At 41.7% G+C, this 25,933-nt stretch overlaps 1 protein-coding gene across 1 annotated transcript in view; it reads right to left on the minus strand.

Moving 5' to 3' along the window:
- HEATR1 (HEAT repeat containing 1) overlaps positions 1-20,828 on the minus strand; it is a 54,503-nt gene extending 33,675 nt beyond the window's left edge. The window contains exons 1-19 of the mRNA XM_056853259.1: positions 20,686-20,828; positions 19,714-19,930; positions 18,979-19,120; positions 17,864-17,965; positions 17,246-17,386; positions 15,912-16,123; positions 14,889-15,022; positions 14,077-14,185; positions 13,393-13,503; positions 10,970-11,087; positions 9,452-9,563; positions 8,637-8,728; positions 7,947-8,041; positions 7,067-7,278; positions 4,795-4,916; positions 3,711-3,911; positions 2,052-2,235; positions 1,268-1,416; positions 868-1,060 (exon numbers count right to left, since the gene is read on the minus strand). Of these exons, the coding sequence (XP_056709237.1) occupies positions 868-1,060; positions 1,268-1,416; positions 2,052-2,235; positions 3,711-3,911; positions 4,795-4,916; positions 7,067-7,278; positions 7,947-8,041; positions 8,637-8,728; positions 9,452-9,563; positions 10,970-11,087; positions 13,393-13,503; positions 14,077-14,185; positions 14,889-15,022; positions 15,912-16,123; positions 17,246-17,386; positions 17,864-17,965; positions 18,979-19,120; positions 19,714-19,930; positions 20,686-20,827 (2,788 nt within the window). The 5' untranslated portion in view covers position 20,828. The remainder of the gene's footprint in view (positions 1-867; positions 1,061-1,267; positions 1,417-2,051; positions 2,236-3,710; positions 3,912-4,794; positions 4,917-7,066; positions 7,279-7,946; positions 8,042-8,636; positions 8,729-9,451; positions 9,564-10,969; positions 11,088-13,392; positions 13,504-14,076; positions 14,186-14,888; positions 15,023-15,911; positions 16,124-17,245; positions 17,387-17,863; positions 17,966-18,978; positions 19,121-19,713; positions 19,931-20,685) is intronic.
- Positions 20,829-25,933: the final 5,105 nt, after the last annotated feature.

Here is a 25,933-nt window from a genome sequence, read left to right on the forward strand (position 1 = left end):
CTGAACACAGTGGATTGAGCCACTCCAGGGGCTTTTCAGTAGTGGCACCTGCCTGAGGGAATCAGCTCCCCATAGCTTTTAAGTAGGCAACTTCACTGTTCAGCTGTCGTAAAAGCCATTAAGACTTTTATTTTTAAGTGAGTGTGAGTTAAGCCTGCAAAGGAAGTGATGTGAAGGTTAAGGCCGGTTTTTCTGGACTGTTGTCAATGTGGTATTTTTGATACAGTAGCCACAGAACTGTTTTCTGGCATTAAAATTACCACCCTTCTTTCATGCAGTGCATAATTACAGAGTAGAACACATGCCAAAATCAGTCCTTCTCTTACAAGCGTAATGGCCTACTTGAGGAGGTCAGGAAAGCTCCCACACTTTTGGCCCCTCACAAACTATGTAAAACCAAACTGACATTTTTATAAAGGACTAGGGCTACATGATAACAGAATGATTCAGGAAAACATTTCAATGAAGGGAACAGGACTGTGGACTATACTACTAATATGTATTATCTGTTGCTGTATGTTTTTATCTTGCTTTCACTTCCTTCTATTTCTGCTTATGTAACACCATGTCTTGCATTGTTTGACACCTCATGTTTAATACTTATGGATTGTTTCGCATTTCTGCAGCGTGAGTCCTATTACATTGTTTATTAGATGTCTGTCAACCTATTGATTGTACTGACCTACATTACGTAAACTGCCTTGAATCTCAGTGAGAAAAGCTGACGATAAGTAATACAACATGAAAACGTTAACATTAATAGGATCTCTTTGCCAGAAAGGCAGTCAAAACCCTACAGTCCTTCCACTGACTCCACAAAGGTCGGAACCGTTCTTGCACAACATCACAAAGATAAATAGACAGTACCTGGAGAAGTTGCCGATGCCAGCAGCCTTTTCCTTTGTGCCGTTTGCGATGTAAGTATCACACACCCTATATATAAAGCCCGAGTCTGTAGCACAGCATCCATCCCAAAGTTGAGTTGGTTGGATAGATTATAATTGTAAGTCCATAAGACCGAAAGAAATCTGAACTGATCCTCTGGCTCTTTCAAGTGTACCTTTAAATTAAAGAGAGAGAGAATGGTGCTGAATGCATACATCACCTTATCTTGCCTTGGCTTTGAATACACAGGACACTAATGCACTGTGGAACTGCAATAAATGAACACTTTTAAAGTGCCTGAAGTAAAATTATGCTCAGTTCTTTTAGGATCATGTGCAGATTTACGTATATTTAACCTTCCCTTCAGAAAAGAAAAGAATACCTCAAACAGAAGTCTTGTCATGGTGCGAAAATGATTGGCATAGATTCCTTCACTGGCTCTGAGGACTAGAACATCAAAGAGCCCTAACAGCAGGTGTAGGTAGTCTTTGCTCTTGTCACTTAGAGTTTCAGGATTCCACCATACCTCATCTGTGGGGATGCACAGAAATGCAAGAAACAGCCATCAGGGGCTGCACCAAACCAACAAACAAGACCTTCGGCACACCACAAATCCACGAATGCTGACTTCTTCCGACATGCCAGGAGCTGTTGATGGCTCAAAGAGGGAGTACCGAAATTTAATGACAGATTGATATATATTAGATGATAAGTTCGGGAGCCCCACTTCTAACCGTATAGTGGAGGAGGAGATACACTGCGGAATACCAAGCAAGCTTCTAAAAAATTTAACTTGAAGACTATCGAGATGTCCTATATAGCCTGTGTACCGAACTGGAGCTGCATAACTAACAATCGAATATATGATTGCTCTATATAGGATCATAAGGGCTAGTACAAATTTCCCTCCTTTGCAAAAGTAGAATTTTTTAAGGAAGATAAATGAGGAATTTAACTTTTGCATTAACATATGGACATGCAAGTCCCAAGAAAGACTGTGCATAAACATGACCCCGAGGTACTTAAAATTTCTTACTATTTCTATAGAATTTTCCCACAGGGGAAATAATATTACACTGTTCAGAAAAGAACAATATATACTACCAAGAGAATGCAAGATGAATAAAGGCAGTTTCTCTGTTGCAATTAAAGCTTTGAAAACTTGCCTTTCACAAAGGAATCTGGAGGCTGCAGGCCTTCAATAAAGACTCGCAGCAAAATGATGAGCAGGACAGTGTGTTCCACATCCGTGTCTTTTCCAGAGTTCAGCTTTTCAATGTATGCAGTTAATGTCTCCAAAAGCATTTCACTCTCAGAGGTCGTTTCAATGGAGAATGTACCGAGAAATGCCTGAGAATGAAACACAAGAATTCACACGTAACAAACTCTTCCTTCGCCTCCACTTGTTGATTCAAAAGCAATACAGGACCATGTTCACAAACAACTGTCATTTATGCATGGTCGCTTAACCCTCCTTTATTCCGTTTCAGCCAGGATCAAATTTTTCTGTCTGCACGTTACCTCATTCCTTGTCGGCTCAACCCTGTTTCAACGCAAAATGAACCCAGCTTTTCCCATTCCTCTTCTGGCCCGAGTCAAACCGTGGATCCTGGCTCATTTCGGAGTCATGGAGCGAGTGTACACCTTTCTTGGGTGGAGCTTTGCCCCACCCTTTTCCACACCCCTCTTCAAGGCAGCATGCAAATAGCCAAACCGGGGAAGCACAGAAGATTGGCTTATCTCACAGCCAATCACAAAGCAGTGTGTAAAGAGGCAGGGATTCAAGTGCTTCCTGCTACCTTAGAGCTCTTTCTGAGCAAAAGAAAGGCTTTTTTAAAAACGAGGCTTGGATTTCTCCCCCCCTTCTTTCAGATTGCTCCATTTTTTGTTCTTAAAATGCTTTTTTATGCGGCAATTGGGTTTGGGGAAAAGGAAATCTTTTCTCACGAGGTAAGCCAATTACAGAGCAGCATTTAAAGGGGTGGGACGTGATTTGAACTTGGGAGACTGCTTTTCTGGATTCATGCCTCCACTAGCACACAGTTTCGTCCCTGATCATTCCAGCCAACGCATACAGTTTTCCCCAACCTGGGTTACTGTGATCCTGGCTGAAACGGGGAATAAAGGAGGTTAAAGCGACCCTGCATAAATGACCAACATCTGTATTTAATGTTAAAAGCCCCCCCCCCCACTTCATGTGAATGTTATTTAAAATAAAACAGGCGTTAATTCTCCTCAGGATATAACACTGCAGGTTTGGGGAACTAGGTAACTTGGAGCTCTGTTGAAAGCCAGAGGCCTACTAGGGTTGAAACAGCTTGGCCTTGCCCCACCTATCCCAGTACAAAGCATCATGGGTGTGCCGCTCACAGGCTCGGCTCTTTGTCCTACCGTAACGTCATTCGACTTTGTTTCCTGGCTCTTTGGGCCTTCCAGCTCCGCTGCATGAGTCTCTCCCTGCACTTGCATCGCAAGCATGTGTCGCCCTTTAGCAACTGACCGTACCCTTACCCCTGGCCTACAATTTCATCCTGGCCCCTGGCAAGGCCCTGCGAAGTTTTAGGACCTGTCCACCCAAGAGGAATCGTGTCTCAGGAGGTCTTCCCATAAACTGGTTGTTGAACACAGCCTCAAGCAAGAACACTGCCCCGCCCCCCCAGTAAGGCTGTAAGAAAGCTTAATGATACTGCACTGGAAAGGTTAAATGGCCCCGGGACTAAACCAGCGGCTGTACAGATAAGTCCGACCCAAACATATTGCTATGCACGAGACAGCTGGTAATGTCTGTCCCTTCTCTTCCCACATTACAAAATCAGAGGTCTTACCTCTACGTCACATTGGCCTTCAAGTTTCCTCACTTTTCCGTTCAAAAGATGAAAGACTTTCAACGCCAGTGGCAAGCGGCACTCCTCCACTTGCGAGCTGCTGCAGCAGGACCGGACAAGGGCAGAGCTAATGATGTGAGCGGTTATCTTCTGCTTTGGTGTGTGGGAATCCTTTTCGGCGATACTGAGGAGACCCTCCACCTTCAATGAAAATAAAGCATTCCAGTTTTAGATTTGCAAGGATCACCCACTCTCATATGAACCTGCTTTCACTTCAGAAGCGAAGCCCTGCTCTGCTTTCTGAGGTCAGGTGAACAGTGATTGCGAACAGGGCCTTCTTGGTAGCAGTCCCCCAATTACAGAATATTGCCCTTTCCCCCCAGGATAGTTGGTTGGTACCTACTTTGACTAGACACCCTGAAGACACTTTTATTCTTCCAAGCTTGTAAAGAACAACAGGCTCTCCCATTGTTTTTCTGCTATTTATATCAATGCAGGTTTTATTGATTTACTGTTCTTTATGTTTTAATATATGGATTTATATTATTGGCTGCCTTGGGAACGGAAGCCAAAAGCGAGGCTAGAATTTAAGTACATACTAAAAATATTAAAATGTAGAGGTCCTCTGTGCAAGCACCAGGTCATTCCTGACCCATGGGATGTCGTCACATCCCGATGTTTACTAGGCAGACTTTGTTTACGGGGTGGTTTGCCAGTGCCTTCCCCAGATGTCTTTCTCTTTACCCCTAGCAAGCTGGGTACTCATTTGACCGATCTCGGAAGGATGGAAGGCTGAGTCAACCTTGAGCCGGATACCTGAAACTGACTTCTGCCGGGATCGAACTCAGGCTGTGAGCAGAGCTTGGACTGCAGTACTGCAGCTTACCACTCTGTGCCACGGAGCTCCTACTAAATATATTACAACAACTAAAATATGCATTAATTTAGTGCGCTTATATTTTATGTCAAAAACTGCAATTTTATGCATTTTATGCTATTATAAGATCTGTTATCAAGAGTCTCCTAATTAAGCAATTTAAAGTACAATCTTGCATGAAAATGATATTATAAACTGAACACATACCATCTGTAACACTGAGGAAGGATCTTCTGAAGTTAAGTTCTCCGACAAAAGCTGAATCAGTTTTTCATTGGATGCGCGTACCAAGGATTCTGATTTAGTTGCTTTGGTCCCTTTTTTGAAAGCTATTCAGCAAAATGACAAAAACAAAAATCAGACAAAACATGACGACATCCACAATCTTAGGCGATGAAAACAGGAGAATGTGGATACAGTCTTCAACCACCTGGTTTCATAGCAGTCCTATTCATTTCACTGTTTAAGAGTTAATTTGAAAAATTTCAAAAGTGTACAATCATTCAGACAAACGGTGCATTTTTAACTGATGCTTTTACAATAAGGTGCATTTCCAAAAGTCCGCTTCTGACTAACCAGAACGAATTCCCTCATTTCCATCATGTTCAACTTTTAAGACAAATTTCATATTACTTAAACATAAATAATAAATCATAAGCATGCTAGTTCCAAAACCCCTCCCCCACCTCTTAATCCGGCTTTGTCAACCCTTGGGATTTGAGTATCTAATTAATTCAGACCTTAGCAAAAAATCTTCCAATGAAGTTCTTCTCCGTGGTCCACCCCCCTTCCCCAGTTAGTCATGACTCTTGCGGTGGTGCCCCAACTGTGAAATGTTCTCCCCAGAGACACTTCTTTGGCACCAACTCTGCTGATTTTTAGGAACTATTAAATAAGAAGAAACCAGTACCCAAAGACAAATTGCAAACAAGTAGCGCTATATTACAAGAAGTGATATGACAAATTAAGACAAACATACACCAATATATGTGCATTACACCTACATGGTATAGAGACCAAATTATCAAAACCTGGTTTTAATTTCAATACAAGAAGTCACCAAGCAATATATATACACAATTCATAAGGCAAAAGCCTTTGGTAAGTTCAAATGGGCAAAAAGCCCTCCAAGAAAGTAGTAAAGGCTTCGGTCCCGGATAGATGACAGGAAGATCTTCAGAAAATCTTCCCGTCATCAATCCTAGACCCAAGCCTTTACTACTTTCTTTACTACAAGCCTTTATTTCTGCCCATTTGATATTTTGGTCTCTATACCATGTAGGTGTAATGTACATATATTGGTGTATGTTTGTCTTTGCAATTTGTCTTTGGATACTGGTTTCTTCTTTAGTAATTATCCCTACAGTACCCAGCCTTTTTTGCAGTTTGATTTTTAGGAACTGGCTTAAGATGGTTTTTAGTCTCTTGATTTTTAATCATTAATTTGTCTTATGCCTCCATCTCTCCTGCTTCATTCTCCTGCTGCCCCATTTTTACTGTATATTGGATTGATTTTTATGGTTATCCTGATTAGGTAACTGATTTCATTAGCAGCTTAGTAAAGTCCTTCAACTGAAAGACAGAAGGAACATGTTTTACATAAACATTGCTTCTTTTTTCCTCTGAAAGCAAGCTGGGCTTCCAAAGCCGCGTCACATTTCCGTCAGCCTCTTGCTGTTTGCATTTCGTATGCAATTTTCTCTGTTGAGAGAGATCAAAGGCTTTCCTACGTGCCTTCAAGGCTGCCATCTGTAGAACCTGACTGCTGGCCTTCCTGCAGCACTCTGCTACAAGGCACACAACTGAAGAGGAACCTGGGAAATTCGTCTGTTGTGTACAACAGCTTTAAAATGTTTTATTAACTCAGAGAGGGCAGCCTGAGTCTCAACAGTGAACTAGACTCCTGTCATCTGCTGACAACCCTCATTTTACATTACTGAATGAATTACCAATCCCACATTTTACCCTTTCAGAAAGCTCTCTAGCCAGGTAACACAAGATACTGCGGCAGCATTGCTAACCTCAGAAACACAAAAGATTCATAGATCCCTTGCTTGGAAAACAAATCCCATTACATTCAGTGTTTGTTGCTTCTGATCAGACTGCATGCCTTTAGAGCCTGATTCCTGTATGCACCCTCTTATGAGAACAAGGTGCCACAGATTTTACTTCAGGATGTGAAACACAGTGGCCTGTATGCACACTGACATGGTCAGAATCATGGCCATGTGGAATTTTTTTTTTTTTTTGCTTAAGTAATTTCCATGTTTTAATAATTTCAGCTCCCTGGAAAAGGGTTCAGAACAATCCTAAGAGGAAAAACCCCAAATTCACTTCCTTTGGGGACTGCATTCTTCTCACTGTTCTCGTTTAAAAATATTTATAAGCCTATTGTTTAAGAGTAAAGAATGTTAAAACAAATACAGCAACTTTGCTGCTGCTTTTTCATTTTAAAACACTGCAATTTCTTAAGACTCACCTTCAGGCCACCCTTTCAACAAAGGATGCAGGGAGCAAAGACCAGACTCTGCTACACAAGCTGCCACTTTCCATTCGGCAGATTTTGAATTATTGGTGGTGATGACGACAAACGGTAATAACTGCAGGACGAATCGATTTAAGAGATCTTCATTCTCTGTAAGAATCTTTTCTTTGGTTAACAGACGCATTGCTGCTACCAGGATCTTGTACCTATAACACAGAAGAAGAATGAGTACTTCTAGATCACCTGTCCCAAACCATTAAGGGGCTGGAACCACAGATTCCATTCCACTGACAATGGAATCTTCCTCCAACACAAGGAAACCTCCCCTAGTGAAAGAGGCATCAACAGAAGGCTTTTTGCACTGGCAGAAAGATCTGTCGATAACATAACAGAATCTCTGTATTTAAACCATGGTTATTCTCCTCCTTTCTCTAGTTTCTCATGCAATTAGGTTATATTTGTTAGTGCCAGTAACATTTGACTGTGTTGCTGAAAAGCATCTGTGGGCAGAGGGAGAATAAATGAATGCTGGTTTAACATTCTACTGGGCAACATCGGGATCTGAAACACACAACCTGAGTCCGCATTTTATACGTATGTATAATCTAGATGTGAAAAAGACTGTATTTTATAAATGATGCATTTAATGCCTTTTCGTGCTCCAAAGCCCCTTTTTACACATTTTTTAATTAACTGAACCCATTGGATATTTCAGCAAGAGCCTCATGAGTCTATTCAAAGTTGACTGATCTCTTGACTGATCGACATATTCAAAGATACGGCATGTCAAGTAATCAAAGTGAGCTACTGAAGGGACAAAACAATACCTGTTCATGTGAAAAACTTAGAGGAAATGTATCAACTAAGCCCTTACCATTTTTCATCCTTGGAGAGGTCAGCTCTCTCAAAGACATTCAACAGACTGAAAGCAATGTGTTCATCCATTGTCTTGAGAGTAGCCAACCGAGTCTAGAATAAAGCAACCAGAATAAAGATGCATGAGGACTATTGGGGCAAACAATTTAAACCATCATTAGACCTATATTAGTGTGGGTCTAATGCAGAGCTATACAAAAATTTTGTAATCCTCAAGTACAATTTATGCTGAAAGAAAAACTGCTGCTGAAAATAATGTCTGGATTATTCTCTGAGTATTATTTGGTGTACTTTTAAATTTCTTTAGTTTCATATTTATTAGATGGAGAGTAGATCTGCTGGGGACTAATGCTCAAAGCCAATAATGCAAAAACCACACTCACAAATAGTAATAATTAATGCAAGAAGTTTAAGATTTATTAGTAATTGCCCCAAATATTTCCAAAAACCATCAGAAAGTCAAGTTCTCCACTGTCAATATTAAGTTTGTTAGCAAGTCACCGCAAAATTTACATTCTCAGGTAGAGACATGAATAGTCTGACGTACAATACTCATTGAAAAGAACCACACACAAACACCCTTTCAGCACACAGTGGTTGAATGAAGCACTAGCGTCTCCTTGTTCAGAGTTGTATCCCAATATAAACCACACATTCCCAATTGGCTGTTCACGAGTTGAAGACCTACCTCTAATGTACTGAGAGTAGATATAACCACCTCTAGATTATCATCCTTAAGGCGCATCAAAATTGCTTCTTCTATGAAGGCGTCATCAAAGCCTTCCTTAAGAGAAAGAAAGGGAAAAATTGGCTTCCTAAAATCACTGGGAGAGCAAATCTAAGCAGGTGTACTCAGAATCCAACCCAGGTCTATAAATAAGGCTTACTTCCAGGAAACTGTTCTTAGCACTGCACTACCAGTGTCAATTTTCAGTGAAACATTGGACATAATATGGTTTAGATAATTATGAAACAGTTGTGTTTCAGCTAGGGGTCAGGTCACCCACAGGACCACAGGTGTATCCCTAAATGGCAACAAGCTAATACTTGTGGTTGTTTCACAACTGTTACAAACTACAGTTAGCAATTTTTTTTCTGCATTTACATCCACAGCCTAGCATCGAACATGTGACATCATGAGCACAATATCCTTGGTGACTTGAGAGAAGGTAGTAAAGGGCCGTATCCACCCCCAATGCCAGTATAGGGACTGACAAAATACCAGTGTAGTATAGATGTTAAACTACAGGGGCTCTCCCCGATATTGAGTTTAATATTGCCTACTTAAGTTCGAGTTCACATGTAGAGGCCAACTTACTATATTAGTGAAGGAAGTGAAAATTTTGTCTTACAAATAACTCTAGGTTGCAATAGAGAATCAATGAAAACACTAAAAATTGAGAATTTACTTTTGGGTATTATGCGTATTTCTGTTTAAAGTGCTTGCTAAATTATTAAGACCTTGTTAACCAAAGAGTACCCAAACAAAGGCTGCAGGAGAACCAACCTTCGATGTTTCAATGATTTCTTTCAAATGCTGAACAGCAAGAACTCTGACTGCTGACTGGGGATGATTGAGGCTAAGTAGCAGAGATGTATCAGAATCCTCCAGGAACTACGAATACAGATCAGAAATACTCAGAAGCTTATTTACATATAGATCACAAATACTCAGAAGCTTATTACACACACACACACATATAGACATAGACAGATATTCACCACACAACAATTTTTAAGGCTACACCATTGAATAGATGACCTCTATCACGAAGTCAAGGGGTGGATCCAAATTTCCCCTGCATTCCTTGAAAGTAAGGGAATGGCTGGAAACAGAAGATGGCACTGCAGTCGGAAGGGGGAAATCAATAGAAATTCACAGACACTACATTTGCACTAACTTCTGATATCCTCTTCCCACTACAGCCCCATGTTCTTCATCCAGCACTGTGACCAAGGGTCCAAACCCCCGCCTTCAGGAGTACTTTTCTGTAGAGTTATCAGTGCTGGAGAAAGAAGATGAAGACAGGAAAAAGCTGAGCTCATGGAAGTTTGGATCCATCCCACTGGATAATATCCAGCTGATGTTCTGCTGATGGAAAGGGGGGGGTGATTTCTAGCCTGATGCCCTCCCCCCCCAGCCTCCTGACCATCATGACTTTTTGTCTTTGACTCTCAGCATCTTCTCTTTGAGGGTTGCAGAACATGACTTTTTATCTTTGACTCTCAGCATCTTCTCTTTGAGGGTTGCAGAACATTGCTTGGGGAAGGCGGGGAGAGCTCTGCATACATGGGCGGAAAGTTGGTGAAATCTAACCCTTTTTTATGTGACGGTTTTAATAATGCGATGGGTGTAGCAAAACAATATACCAAGGACCCACTAGCTGTGTTTTTCAGTTCTCATTCAAAAGGGAAGGACCTTAAACTAAAAACAGAATTGTTAATGAAGGGAATAAACCAGAAAAAGGCAAAAAGACACAGTTTAAACAGCATTTTCAAATTGCCTACAATATACATGTTGATTATTGTCAAAGAACTCTTGTATATGGTACAGAATTCTTGACCATGTTATAGGGTGTTCATGCAGGAATCTCATTGTTCTTCTATTTAATCTGTACATGTGCCTTGGAACGCACCCAGCACTCCATTCCATCTGCATGTTGCAGTGACGCATATTGGTAGGTCCCCTATCTTTGGCAGTTTCTCTGCCATTACTGATCTTCTAACTTATTAATTAAGTGGGGTTCCTTGGAAACTTATTGTGGGTTCAAGTTTCTAAGGAACCCCAAGGTCCACGGGACACAGTATGAAAACCGATGTAAATGAAATGATAACCATGCACACGGTTGCTGACATCGAACAGGTAAAATTGTAGCAATCCTAGAGGAAAGGGGCTTTTGTTACAAATATTGACCTGAAGATACCTTAGCAACTCATCTTTTCTCAACCTCTCATCAATTTAGCAATGACTGAACAAACTAGAAGTAGTCTCAAATAGTCCAGAAAATTACTTTGACTCACCTGATATTTACCACCACTCATTGAAAGGGAAATAAACTGGTGGAAGAGATCTTGCTCTTTCTGATTTCTAATTACTTTCAAATGCTCCTCCAGAACTAAATCTAGTGTTTTAGGATACCTGCCATATGGAAAGAAAATATTATGAGGTAGGGAACCTTCTAAGGCGCTCTATTTCTTGAGATTCCAAGATAGTAAGAATATTTTAGAATGATTAATAAACACACTAAAATGCATCCAATCCTTAACAGTATAAGGAATTTTAAAGAACAACTGTATCCATTACTATTTATCCAGTTCTTCCTACAAGGAGCACAGAGTGGTTCTATAGTTGTCTCTTCCCAATTTCCCCTCACAACAACCTTATGAAGTAGGTTGGGCTACCAGAGATTGATTGGCCCAAGGTCATCCAGGAAGCTTCATGGCAGAGTGGAGATTTGAACCTGGGCCTCCCAGATCCTAATTCCATTTTAACTCAAACCGATTTATTATCAGTTACAGCCTTTAAACTGTAAGAGCATTAGAACACGCAAACTTTTTAACAGTAAAGTTGACGTGGCATTCACAAATGGAAATGAAACAAAATTAATACTTTCTTCTTTTATTGTTTATATTATTTGACACTAGGCTTTCTCGTACATATGTTTAGATGGTCTGACCCAGCATGCAGTGCTCCTGTTCCTGGTTGTAAGCAACTTGCTAGCAGCGTTAGATTAACACTTTGACAGCCCGGGATATTCATACAATGCACCTGGAACAGAAGTCTGCAATGGGAGCTAGGAAAATATTTTATCATATCCATTTGGTGTAAAGAATGGGAATCGTGCCTTGGTCACTGCCAGGTGTTCTACATGAAGCTGTGTGTGAAGCGTGACTCACAACTGGTACAGATCAAGGCAATGGGTTTCCTCACAAGGATGGCCTACTAGGATCAAATCATTTACAGGCAGAAGTCATGGGGCTTGTTTTCACTGTAAAGAAGCCCTTAGTTGCTCGCATCCTAAAGACTATATTTTACCCATACCCCACTACAGCAATTAATAGCAACCCCAAGCTCTTTGTGGGGAGGTAAATGCAAGGAGCCCCGTGGCGCAGAGTGTTAAGCTGCAGTACTGCAGTCCAAGCTCTGCTCACAACCTGAGTTCGATCCTGACGGAAGTCGGTTTCAGGTAGCCGGCTCAAGGTTGATTCAGCCTTCCATCCTTCCGAGGTCGGTGAAATGAGTACCCAGCTTGCTGGGGGTAAAGGGAAAATGACTGGGGAAGGCACTGGCAAACCACCCCGCAAACAAAGTCTGCCTAGAAAACGTCGGGATGTGACGTCACCCCATGGGTCAGGAATGACCTGGTGATTGCACAGGGGACCTTTACCTTTTTAAATGCAAGGTATAGCAAACAGTAGAGCTTCTTTAGTTATTTATTTTTTAAAAAAAAATATATGCTGCCTATCCAAAGACCTGCTTGAGGTTCACAATGTAAAAACAGTACAACAAAATCATAAACAACCATAAAATTATCAATATTAAAACAAGGGATACAACCAACATTAAAGAAGCCTAAAATGAAGCCCGTAAGCACCCCTCAGGCTACAAGCAGACCATAGAAACAGCTAACAAAGATGGAACCCTTCAGTTACATGTTCGGGGAAAGAGAGCATTGCACTGACAAGGTGCCAGCACTGAAAAAGCCCTGTCTCCGGTTGTCCCCCTCATCACCTCTGCAGATGCGAACACAAAGAACAGGGCTTGAGAAGAGGATCTTAACTGACATGGTACATGGGATGAGGCATGTACCCTGGCCCCAAGCAAACTTAGCTTGGAAAGGGTTTCATAGGGCTTGCTCTGGTCTGTTGCTGCTGGGACTTCCTTGTTGGCTTTCATCTTTTGGCCAGAGTCTGACAATGGTATCCAGACAGAATCTCCATCTGACACTCCTTATATTACAGATGCAGGACCAGCAGACTTGAGGCTGACTTATTAGCACCACCATCCATGTCCCACACCAAAACAGTCTTGTCCCAACTTGCATCTTGTTCTCAATATGCTTCACAGAATATATATCTCTCACTTCTGTGCAAAGCTCACAAAAGCCTGAGTGTTTTCAGGAAACAGTATGGGTGCTTCACCTGATGGCTAAGGGACAGAGTCATAGAATTGTTTTAACCACTGAACTGCTTAAAAAAAATTTTTACAGCTCCAATTTCATTCCTCATGCTTGTTTCTAAACTCCATATTCTCCACAAGCCCTCTAGACAGGGGAGGATGAAATTCACATTAGTTTTTAAAAATCTGCATGTTTAAGGTTATTAGTGTACATAGTGCTTTACAGAGAATAAGACAACAAGTGTTAGGAGGCGGGTCTGCAGCCTACAACCACCAACTGCTACTGGCAGGCATACTGGCCATGTAAGTGTCAGAAATCACTTACTTTCTTTCAAAAAGCCTGATGAGAGGAAGCAGTTCTGTGTTAATCTCTGCCATTGCAGCAGGATCAGAGTCACTCACTACACCATAGGAGACATAGTGCTTCAGAAATGTACTGAAATAGTAAGAAAAGGAATCAATGATCTCTTTAGAGAAACAAGATATACATTTTTCTCAATCCGATAAATTAGTAATAGAGATTTTCTTTTTTTTGCTCTTTCTAAAAAAACACTCTTGATTCAAAATGACTTTTCCTTCAAGGCCAAATCTGAAATACAACTTTACTCACAAAACATTCAAAGGAAATAAATGCACAGAAATCTCAAAAATGTTTGCAATTGCAAAGTGATAAACCTTGGAAAAAATGGAGAAAAACAACTCAGTACAACCTAATATCCCATCAAGCCAAGCACTGGAAGTGATTCAAAGTCCAACTAATGCTACCCAAAATATTGTCGAAGGCTTTCATGGTCAGAGTTCATTGGTTCAAACTACACACTTGACACTGAGAGACACTGTCCTTCAGTGTTACTACTCTGAAGATGCCTGCCACAGTTGCTGGCGAAACGTCAGGAAAGAAAATTCCAAGACCACGGTTACACAGCCCGGATAACCTACAAGAACCAATAATGCTACCCAGTCCATCAAGAACATACAACAAAATGATTCCATAGAAAGGTTAGCTTACCAGGCCAATAAATGATCCAAATCTTTTTCTAGAAGTATATTTGTAATTATAGCTTCTAGATGCTTGATGGAGATTTGATTTTCTACTAAGTTGGATTCTTCTTGCATTTCTGAAAACAGGCAGATTTTTATAAAGCAACGGTAATGATTACCTGAAATAATAGATGAATTTAAAAGCAAAAGCTTCTAATAATACCAGTACTCTAATTAAGACCTATAGTAAAGCACAATGTAATGCTTGCTAGCCTGGGGGAATGATACAGTCACCAGGACCCTGAAGGCAACATGCTACTTTGCTCTACTTTCACCCCAATCTTCCTTCAAAGAGCTGACTGTGGTGTACTGATTTCCCCCTCACAACAACACTGTGAGACTGAAAGAATGAGAATGGTCCAAAGTCACACAGAAAGCTTCCATACAGAGTGGGGGGATATGAAATGGGCTTTCTGAGATCCTAGTTGGCCAATCTACTGCTGACTTCTGAAGGATCTTGACTTTCTAACTGGATCCTGCTTCCAAGAGAAGTAGACCTAGTTCCAAGCAGACCTAGAGCCAGCGTGGCATTGTGGTTAAAAGCGGCAGACTCTAATCTGGAGAACCGGGTTTGATTCCCTGCTCCTCCGTATGCAGCCTGCTGGGTGACCTTGGGCCAGTCACAGTTCTCTCCAAACTCTCTCAGCCCCACCTACCTCACAAGGTGTCTGTTGTGGGGAGGGGAAGGGACTCCTTAAAGATAGAGAAAAGCGGGGTATAAAAACCAACACTTCTTCTAAACCTCAGGTATAAGCTGAACTGTGAAGTAAATTAACATACCTCTCTTTCCATAAATAACCGTGTGAACTAGGTGTGGTAACATGTAACGCAAAATTGGACTGACATCATAAGCGGCTGAAATTTCATGAAGGGTAGTAACCAAGTCTGGAATATTACACAGATGGGTAAACGGCCTGCACAAGAAAACATTGAAAGCATTCAGAAACCCATTAAAGATGCCTCAGCTGACATCATCAGGTTAAGGCATCCAGGTTCTACCAAGACGCAAGATTTTAAGGCCCAGGTTTTATTAGATCAACAAGAAAACGAAAAATACATCACTGCAACACTTAAAGACAAGAGATGCACCATAATGTAGATGTGCATCCCTTCAAGGAATAAATTCCATTCCTCATCAACCTGATGAGGATTCTATGATTTATGACCAGTCAGGACCTCCTTGAGTTTCCTATGCACAAGGGCTTTAAGTTTAGGCAGCAGTATCTCTCAGGGCCTGCTGCAGGGCCTCAGTACCCTGAAGGGAGAGTAAACCCTCAGCACTTACAGGTCTGTTTGTTCACAGATATTGAGTGATGACCTTCCCTTGAGGGGGAATACTAGGCCATCCCAAGATGTTTTCAAACTTTTAAAAACATTCTAAACTACTTACGTTGTTCCAGAAATACACTAATTAAAGGGCATCTGCACAAAAGTGGAATTTGGAATGGAAACTGATGAGGAAAATTTAATAAAATGTCAGTTTAACAAAAGCTGCATTTCCTTATTTAACACAGGTCTTCAAAATCCTGCACATTTAACTTATCTCAGATCCAGGAGGCAAGACTCTTACCAAACATAATCCCCAAGCCACACCATTATGGTAAAGCAAAGTTCATGGACTTATTTTCAATATTTTCAAGAAAAGAATAATCTCAGTGCAAGCTTTATAAAACTGAATATAAAATATGCGCTGGAAAAGCAATTAAGTTAGCAGCTGCTTCAGTGATTGACAACTGAAAAGGCATATTGCTCCCCCAACCCCTGGAACTCATGGTTGTTCTTTTTTTAATGATGTATACTGACTTTTTCCCAAGGCCTTCTTCCTTTTGACTCTGTAGGAGGACAATCAAACAGCTGAGCCCCTCTTTGATAAGGGAGGAAGATTTGGTCAAAGACTTGCTGATCTGGAGAGCCAAGGCGTGCACTAAAGACATTTCCATTGTCATCTTTGCTGCCAACTGGCCAACTATCATGTAGGTTGCAGCTCTATAATCTGCCAATGAGGATTTCAAACCCTGCAACAAAACAAACAAATAAAAATAAAAGTTGTGTCCAGAGCTGTATTACACAACTTATGTTGGAAGACACAAGCATACCAAAATATGTGTCCTATTCAAAGCCCTGTGTGTGCGTTGTACACCGAGGACACTGAGCTCCCATGCAAGCAGTCTTTCCCCTTCAGCAGGCCTGCATGGAGCTACCACCTCCACTGAAGTGAACAGGAAAGCCTAGCAGATAAAGGAGCTCCTGTATCTGGAACAGAGCACTAGAACCAGGCAACTACCAATTCACACAGTGGGATTTCCCCTCCCAGTTCCAATGGCTACCATGTCAAATTTACACCTGTACAACCAATGGTCAAATTCCCCATGAGCCATGGACAAACTGGGTGGTCAACAAGGATAACACTGGGATAACAGGAAGAGTCCTGTTCTCTGAATAACAATAAAACACATGTACACTGCCAGGAGCCCTGTGGCGCAGAGTGGTAAGCTGCAGTACTGCAGTCAAAAGTTCTGCTCATGACTGAGTTCGATCACGGCAGAAGTCGGTTTCAGGTAGCTAGCTCAAGGTTGACTCAGCCTTCCATCATTCCGAGGTCGGTAAAATGAGTACCCAGCTTGCTGGGGGTAAAGTGTAGGCGACTGGGGAAGGCAATGACAAACCACTCCGTAAACAAAGTCTGCCCAGTAAACGTTGGGATGTGATAACACCCCATGGGTCAGGGGACTACCTTTATCTTTACATTGCCAGGAAGTTAGTTTTAATACACAACTCAAAATACAGTAAGCGACAAGAGAATTATGGGGAAGAAGCAACAGCTGAGAGAAGTTATGACTCTGGGAATAACAGTGCAATCCTGAATGAGTTACACCCTTCTCAGATCATTGACATCAATGGGTTTAGAAGGGTGACACTCTTCTTAGGACTGCCCTTTGATTGTCGCTTGCAAATACTGCTGATGTTAACTGCAACCCACAGCAATGACAACAGCCTTCACCACCCCAACTTCTGTCTAATCCAAAAACTGTAAATTTGTTTTATAGCTACGCCCAGCTGACCAACACCTCCTCAAAAGAAAGTGCAAGTAATCTAAAAAATAAATCACATGGAGGAAAAGCATCATCATCAGGTACCTTTTGGATGTAAGGAAGCAATTTGGAGACTATAGTGTCCGTTATAGTTTCTGCAGCCCCAAGAGCAGACACAATGGTGGAGGCGTAGAAGGTGAACAGGACTCTCATCTGTGATAAACTCCCAGGGTACAGAGAAAAAGCCTGTCAATAAAGATATTTAGAATAATAATCACACACAAACAGAAATCACTCACAGCACTCCTTTTACTAGGTGCAGTTTCCTTTTCAGTGGGATTAAGACAAAATTGCCCTAATTCCCATATTCAGTATTTAGAGATACTGTATACATAGCAGGGAAATTGACATGCTATTTGGTTGTGATCTGAGAGGCGGAAAGGACTGTGAAAACTGAGGATATGCATTGCTTATGTTACTGTGTACATGCTGTAGGAACAGAAGCACACGCACTGCCCCCACTTTATTGCAAACAAAAAGCCATTGTTCAAATCTGCTCAGCATAAGCAGGCACAGACAATAATTTCAATCTAATTTGGTACCTGCATGCTCTCACTTTGTTTCCTTTCAGCGCTTAGCAGATTTGTTTTGCTTACAGTAAATATTTGAACATATGAATGAGGAGACGTGCACAGTGACATTAGACTGCAACAGTATACCAACCTTTACAGACTGTGTGACTAGACTGCATAAGAAATCCATGAAGCCCAGATCTTTGTAGCAGTGCGTAATCAAAGTTCCCTTTGCCAGAGGGACTCCTGGTTTCTGTCATTGAAGAGGCCAGAGAATAAGATTTAAGAAAGCTGCAATCACTTAGAGTAGCTTAATTTAAAAATATGCAGAAAATCTGTAAACTAAATTTTGCTATCACAACAGGTATCTAAACAACGCAAAAGCTATTACAGGAAGCAGTTCTCATTCACACAATATGTGAAGCATATCCACTGAAGTGGAAGTTTATCAGTGCTGCCCCTGAATACCTTACCTGCCTATTGGTTTTCTGTGTTATATGAAGATAATCCAGTTACATGAACTTATACTCTACTGATCTCAGTGGTATTTGTGCACTTGTAACTAGTGACACAAAACTAAAAAGCAATGGATGCTTTTAAAAAAATAAACAAATCCAAAGAGGCAACCATAAAGATGGCACAAAAATGTTTACTCTTTCCCAAAAAAGCCATTCCAAGTTAGCTAGTATACTGGCTTGGATCCAGTGATCATCCAGCACAAGGTACTGGTGGACGTAGAGTTTTGCTGCATGCCTCACCTCCCAAACAGTTCCTTCCGACTCCTGGAAAGTTTTATGGGTCTCAGGATCAGCATGGACAACCAGCCACTTGGGATGAGAAATGCACAGGATGGGGGTGAAATTGGCCATTCCTCCCTTTTTTCATCAGCAGAGCTGCATTTGCAGAGGGGGGGGAGAGGGTGATTTTGCACTGCAGCCCCTGATGTCTATTACTCTCCACATGTATCCCGAGATTCCAGGAGTCAACTTTCCAGGGTCTAGAAGGGACTAGTGGGAGGGAAGAACTGTAGCAAAGACCTGTATTTCTTCCGCTAGCAAATCACTGAATCCACTCAACTTGACCAAACACAACTTTTACCTATAAAATAGCCAGCATGCAAAAGAGATAGATAAAACATAACTCCCCTGTAGAGTTTTAAACTCACACACAGACACATATTCAAGACATTGTATTCGAGGACTTGCAACAATAATAGCTCAAAGCCTTAATGATAAAAGTTTTTAGGTATTTCTTTCAGTACTTCACCTGAATTGGATGCAACCAATGCCACCTGTGAGTGGGGTCACTAATTTTCAGAAGTTGAATAACTCGTACAAACAATTTAGTCTCATGGTAGGGCAACACGCAGCCAACCAAACTGTCCTGGTTGTAGAGATGGATATGAAACCTAAATAAGTAAAATACATGCATGTGAATAAACACAGGAATTTCTGAGACGAAAGAGCTGCTTATAGTAGTTGTAACAGCGCTGTCCACCCTAACACAACACCTGAATTGTCAATATCTGGGTTTGTGATGTGATTATTCAAAAGGCCAACCACAAGCTTGATTCTCTGTCCCCTTCCCCATAATGTGAGAATTCTATAGACATCTAGAAGGAAGCCAGATACTGTCACATACAAACACACCAGAAGAGGGAGGGGCTGTGACTCAGTGGTAGAGCATCTGCTTGGCATGCAGAAGGTCCCAGGTTCAATCCCCGGCATCTCCAGTTAAAGGGACTAGGCAAGTAGGTGATGTGAAATACCTTTCTCTGCCTGAGACCCTGGAGAGCCTCTGCCGGTTTGAGTAGACAATACTGACTTTGATGGACCAAGGGTCTGATTTAGTATAAGGCAGTTTCACGTGTTCAAGACTGTCTCCTTTTTTCTGTGGGGGCTGGAACAATTCAGGGGATCACACAGGAAGTTCTTAATTCAGGGAAGTTCACGGGAAACAAGGTCTGAGAGTCCTTGATTTACAGAGAAATTAATTGATTACCTGTGAATCAGCCACTCAAGGCACTTCTGTGCTGGTTTAAGCATAAAGTAAGGCGACACATGAATTAGGAACAATGAAATATTTTCATCCAGCTGCCGGTTTACTGCCTTAGTTTGGACACTGCGCTCCAAACCTTTTGACATCTGACTGAAAAGCGTTGTCTGAAACACCTCAAAGGACGGATCAATGCCAGTCAGCTCTTCCAGGCCAGTGCACCCTGTCAAAGAGAATAGAGCCATTTCAATATCTCAGACTATTTTTTATAGCCCTAGAGGACATCTGATCCAGCAACAAAGGTTAAGCACTCTCTGATCCATATAAGCGTAGCTGTGCTCCCAAGCCAGGTAGTGTATCTAAATAGAAGAAACTGCAAAGTTATATTTATCTGAAGGTGTGACTGACTCTAATCTGGAAAACCAGGTTCAATTCCCCACTCCTCCACATGGAGCCTGCTGGGTGACCTTCAGCCAGTCACAGTTCTCGCAGAACTCTCTCAGACCACGTGGAGGCAGGCAATGGCAAACCACCTCTGTATGTCTCTTGCCTTGAAAACCCTACAGGGTCAACTTAAGTCAACTGTGACTTGACTGCACACACACAGAAGCACAATTTTATAAGGTATCAGACCAGATTAAACATGAAGTTCTCACATAACCTTAACTTGAAACTGAAAATGCATTCACATATCCAGAACAGGAAAACAGTTGTTCCCTTCTTCCCTATGGCATGTTTTCCTCAACCTTACTAATATGTTGACCAGTTTGCATACATGACACTTATTTTAGCAAGCATTCATAGAAATTATCACAGTGCTAAGTAAGAGATGGAAAGGGGCTACATCTCACACAAGACCAATCTTTTTGGAATGCCTCCAAAAATTCAGCCCAATGTCACAAACAAGACCTGACCTGAGAGGAAAAATCAGTGATGATCACAACGGCCACAAAGAACTCTTGCCTAGGCCCTACTTACCTATGGCAAAAAAGGTCTCCCGGTCAATATTGGCAGCTTCCCTGCAATCAAACAACAGTGATGCTGCTTCTTTTCGAGACAAGAGACTAGGATCATTCTGAGGGAGTGCAAGGCGCTTCAGCTGGTGAGCGAGGGATGTCATTTTTTAATACTTCTGTGGAAAAACATTCATTTATAAGCACTCAAAGATCAAGCAGCACTAGGTAAAACAAAATAAAAAGAATCTCCTTCTGGTGTCATATAAGTCTACAATTAACACAAATTAAATCTAACTGAAAGCCCTAACTACACAAACTACCTTATAATTACTATTAAAAACTTTTTTATGCCGCCTTTCTGCCCTATCAGGGTCCACAAGGCGGTGAACGTAAAAACATTAACACATTTGAAAAATTTAAAACAGATCAAAATTATAAAATAATTCAGTTAAAACACATAAACAACACATGCATGTCATGAGCACCCGTGATCACATTTAAGTATAATGAGGCCAAGGATCCTGCCCATGAGACATGGCACATGCCCAGTGTCCCAACTGGTCTGCAACATATAAACTAAATTCTTAATTAGCACGCCAGAGACTCATAACCCAGATGGGTATTACACTGGCCTTTTTACTCAAGGCTGCAATAAGACTGGGATAGGTATAGCACAACAGGGCCTCACTGAAGCTTGCGGGTTCTACTTAAGCACTATTCTAACTACATTCCATCATATAAGCAGACTCACTAAAATCACCCTCTTGCCCAGATCAATTGTGACCATGCACAATTATGGATGCTATAGTTTGCACATTACATAGTTCAGGATGAGCACCTTACAAATAGTTTGTAAGCACAATTCCAACTAAGAGGTGCATCTATACAGGTGCAAATGCACACATACCATCAGGGAATTTTAACCAGCAGCTTCGGTTGTGGTCCCCATGTTATTTAAATTGCTCAGTGATCTCATACATTTTCTACAGACCTTGATGAGCTTATGTTCCAAGTAATTGTATTCACTTTGTAACATGTACACTTTAAACTTTGCCCAAATGCTCATTAGCTTTTTGTGGACACAGGATTATACTCTAATTAAACAGATTATAAATTAAGAAACCTCTGTGACTGTTTCTTTGCATTTTTGAAGCAGCGTGACTGAATTACTGGATATTGTGCTGTAATCTTACACCTCCTGGATCTTCTTGCCAGCCAATCCAGGAGATAATTGATTACAATAGTGCAAACATGCAACCATATGTGGATCCAGTTACGCTGCTCCAAGTATACAAACCATGGATCCTGCCTGCGTATGCAATAAGTGTGCATTTGCCACCAAGGCTGAACTCAAACATGATGAAATATTACATGGTGAAAATTCAATAGCAAATTGGGACTTATTGTGATTAGTAGGGAGCAAACTCTATTGAATATGTACTGCCATGGGAACAGGTCATAAGAGTTCTACAACCAGAGGCTCAGGAATGTTTGCACTTACTGTACACTGACAGACAGGGTGAACATACTTCATTAATTTAGGCGCTACCAGGAAAAAAAATGCAGCATGGGTCTAAGGTCACAGTTATCTCTGAAGTGAAGATATGTTACTATTTCTACTACAGAACCAGAAAACAGTCACAGAAATGAACGAATTGATTTAAATTAAGGGGCATCACTAAATGTGGACAATTCAGTGGGTAGCCGTGTTAGTCTGTCTGCAGTAGTAGAAAAGGGCAAGAGTCCAGTAGCACCTTAAAGACTAACAAAAATATTTTCAGGCAGGGTATGACCTTTCGTGAGCCACAGCTCACATTCTAGCTGTATCTGAAGAAGTGAGCTGTGGCTCACAAAAGCTCATACCCTACCAGAAAATATTTTTGTTAGTCTTTAAGCTGATACTGGACTCTTGCCCTTTTCTACTAAATGTGAACAGTATCTGTCCATGAGCCACTTTGGTCTCACAGATGAGAAGGCGGCCCAGCGATCCTCTGCACATCTGCTTGAAAGTTAGCAGCATTTAACTCAGCAGACCACATCACCGCGCAAACTGACTGGGCCAACTTCCATTGGACCCGGCATTATTGACAGAGGGCCAACCGTGCGCCAGGCGCTGTACCATGGCATCAAAAAAATAACAGTCGCCGGCTAAAGATCTTACCACTTTATCCCCAGATCCTTCTTGCCCCAGCTGGAGTGGGGCTGGGGGGGAGATCTATGAACCTCACTTGAGACGAGAGGTTTTAGGTACACGAAAGTAAAACGGGATAATCCTGAAGTTTCCCCCTACTAGGGAAGGAAGATAATTCACAGTGGGTAGCCATGTTAGTCTGTCTGCAGTAGTAGAAAAGGGCAAGAGTCCAGTAGCACCTTAAAGACTAACAAAAATATTTTCTGGCAGGGCATGAGCTTTCGTGAGCCACAGCTCACTTCTTCAGAAAGCTCATACCCTGCCAGAAAATATTTTTGTTAGTTTTTAAGGTGCTACTGGACTCTTGCCCTTTTCTATGCTGTGGTAAGCGGGGGTTCGGGGGGGGGGGAGAGAGACCCAAGACTGTTATCAAGAAAAACAGTTTATTTGCAGCTGCTGACTCAGAGGCCCTAATGGGCAGAAATCTCTGAATCCCGATTATACTGGGGAAGAGATACTTATCCAAATTCAAGTTATGACGACACATCAACAAGTTATGCATATCTGATTGTATTACAGACAGAAAGGCGACTCAGTACAGTTGCAGTTTCATCCAGTTTCTCCTATCATTGCTTATCATTCACTCTGACACTCCATGACATTTCACCCACTGCCTTCACACACAGTTATCCTGCCCAGCAACAGACTTCCCTTGCTATCTCAGTACATTTACAGAAAGGGGAAAAGATTATCACAAACTATTAAGCCAAAAATACTTAAGTGGATCCTCCACATTCAGAGAAAGTCTACCTTGCTGTCTCATCTACTAGGGAAGGAAGGGGAGAGCTGCTGTCTCCCCAGAAGAAGCGCCCTTCTCGCAAACGGGGCAGAGAATCCCCAGAAGCCCTTCGCTCGTTCAGATAACCTAAAGAAACAACCCACCTGCGACACAGCAAAAGCGGCGCGTCTCCCCCGCTTCCCAGCCGGTTTCTTCTCCCCACGTGTAAGGAAAGCGCCGGATGTTTTACCTTTGACTCGGAAACGCAAGCGAGAGGGCGGGTACTTCCGCTTTAGCTTTCGGAGGGCGAGAGCAAGGATGACGGCGGCGCTTCCTCGTGCGGCTTTTTACCTTGCTCTCTGCTGCCCCCGTGAGGCTTGTGGCTGCTATGCGCGTGCCTGGCTGTGCGGCGGCGAGCTTCGATCCAGAGGGAAGGAAGAGGGTAGACAGAGAGGAGAGACTTCCATAGTTTGTATAAACTATGGGGATTGGAAGGCACCCTTTAAAAAAAATTTTTTTTACAGGAATAAGCACATAGAAAATGCAACAAGCAAACAAATTTAAAATAGTAGAAAAGGGCCAGAGTCCAGTAGCACCTTAAAGACTAACAAGAATATTTTCTGGCAGGGTATGAGCTTTCGTGAGCCACAGCTCCCTTCTTCAGATACCTCTTCTGAAAGCTCATACCCTACCAGAAAATATTCTTGTTAGTCTTTAAGGTGCTGCTGGACTCTTGCCCTTTTCTACTACTGCACAGAGACTAACACGGCTAAGTCTGTCTGCAGTAGTAGAAAAGGGCCAGAGTCCAGTAGCACCTTAAAGACTAACAAAAATATTTTCTGGTAGGGTATGAGCTTTCGGGAGCCACAGCTCCCTTCTTCAGATACCTCTTCTGAAAGCTCATACCCTACCAGAAAAAATTCTTGTTAGTCTTTAAGGTGCTGCTGGACTCTTGCCCTTTTCTACTACTGCAGACCGACTAACACGGCGACCCACTGTGAATTTAAAATATTCATTCATAAAACAGAAGATGCTCGGAGAATTCATTCCAGGTTACATGAAATTGCGTAACAGATCGCTTCATCTAGTTCAACGCTTCTTAAGCTGTGGGTTGTGACCCCCATATGGGGTCGCGTCACTGAATGCGGGGGTCGCGAAAAATTTGGCAACAGTATAAATTTCTTTAAGATTTATTATCGGTAAATGTTTGATTTGTATACCTGTTTTATATATATCTGAATACCCGGGGTCGTGTAAAAATTTCTCAGGTGAAAAGGGGTCGCAAGTGGGAAAAGTTTAAGAAGCCCTGATTTAGTTTATTTCTACCCCCACTTTTCTCCTCCAGGAGGGACCCAAAGTGGCTTATAATGTTGTGCCCATCTCCATGCTATCCTCACAACAACCCTGCGAGGTAAGCGATGCTGAGTGTGTGTGACTGGACAAGGTCACCCAGCAAACGGCCATGAATAAGCATCCCACACCCCTCACCGAACACTGACTTAATAATGGCCACAAATCTCTAAACACGTTAACCGTTCTGTTTTTGGGTGGAACTGGGGAGCTCAGTTCCTCCAGTTAGATGCCAGGCCAGCCCAAAACTTTTCTCGGTCCTTGTAGGTTATCCGGGCTGTGTGACCGTGGTCTTGGTATTTTCTTTCCTGACGTTTCGCCAGCAGCTGTGGCAGGCATCTTCAGAGGAGTAACACTGAAGGACAGTGTCTCTCAGTGTCAAGGGTGTAGGACAGTGGTTCCCAACCTTTTTTTGACCAGGGACCACTAGGACTTTTTTGTTTGGTGCAGGGACCCCAAGGTTCAAAATAAAAATTCAGAGAATTTGAAAATAAACTTTAATCATAACTGTTAGTTAAACATTAAACTTAGAATAATATTTGAATATATTTTAAAATAGAGAACTTTTAATTGAAAATATTAATTTATTATGGGCTTATAACTTTGTTTCGCGGACCTTAATTTAGTTCTCACGGACCCCTGGTTGGGAACCAGTGGTGTAGGAAGAGTAATATCTAGTCAGAAAGGGGTTGGGTTTGAGCTGAATCATTGTCCTGCAAAAAGTATCCAAGGTAATGTGCTAATCATTGTCCTGTATGTATCAAGATAATGTGCTAATGAGGGTGTGGTATGTTAATATGGAACCATTGTATCCTGAAGTGATCTGTTAATGTGTGAAATCCAAAGCTAATCTGCATGGCTATCGTGGACTGTAGCCTTTGTTAGTCTGGAGGTTTTTCAGGGCAGGAAGCCAAGCCTTATTCATTTTTAAACTCTCTTCTTTTCTGTTAAAGTTGTGCTGATGTTTATGAATTTCAATGGCTTCTCTGTGCAATCTGACAAAATAGTTGG

This window comes from Euleptes europaea, chromosome 7 (genome assembly GCF_029931775.1).
Source record: "Euleptes europaea isolate rEulEur1 chromosome 7, rEulEur1.hap1, whole genome shotgun sequence".
NCBI lineage: Eukaryota > Metazoa > Chordata > Lepidosauria > Squamata > Sphaerodactylidae > Euleptes > Euleptes europaea.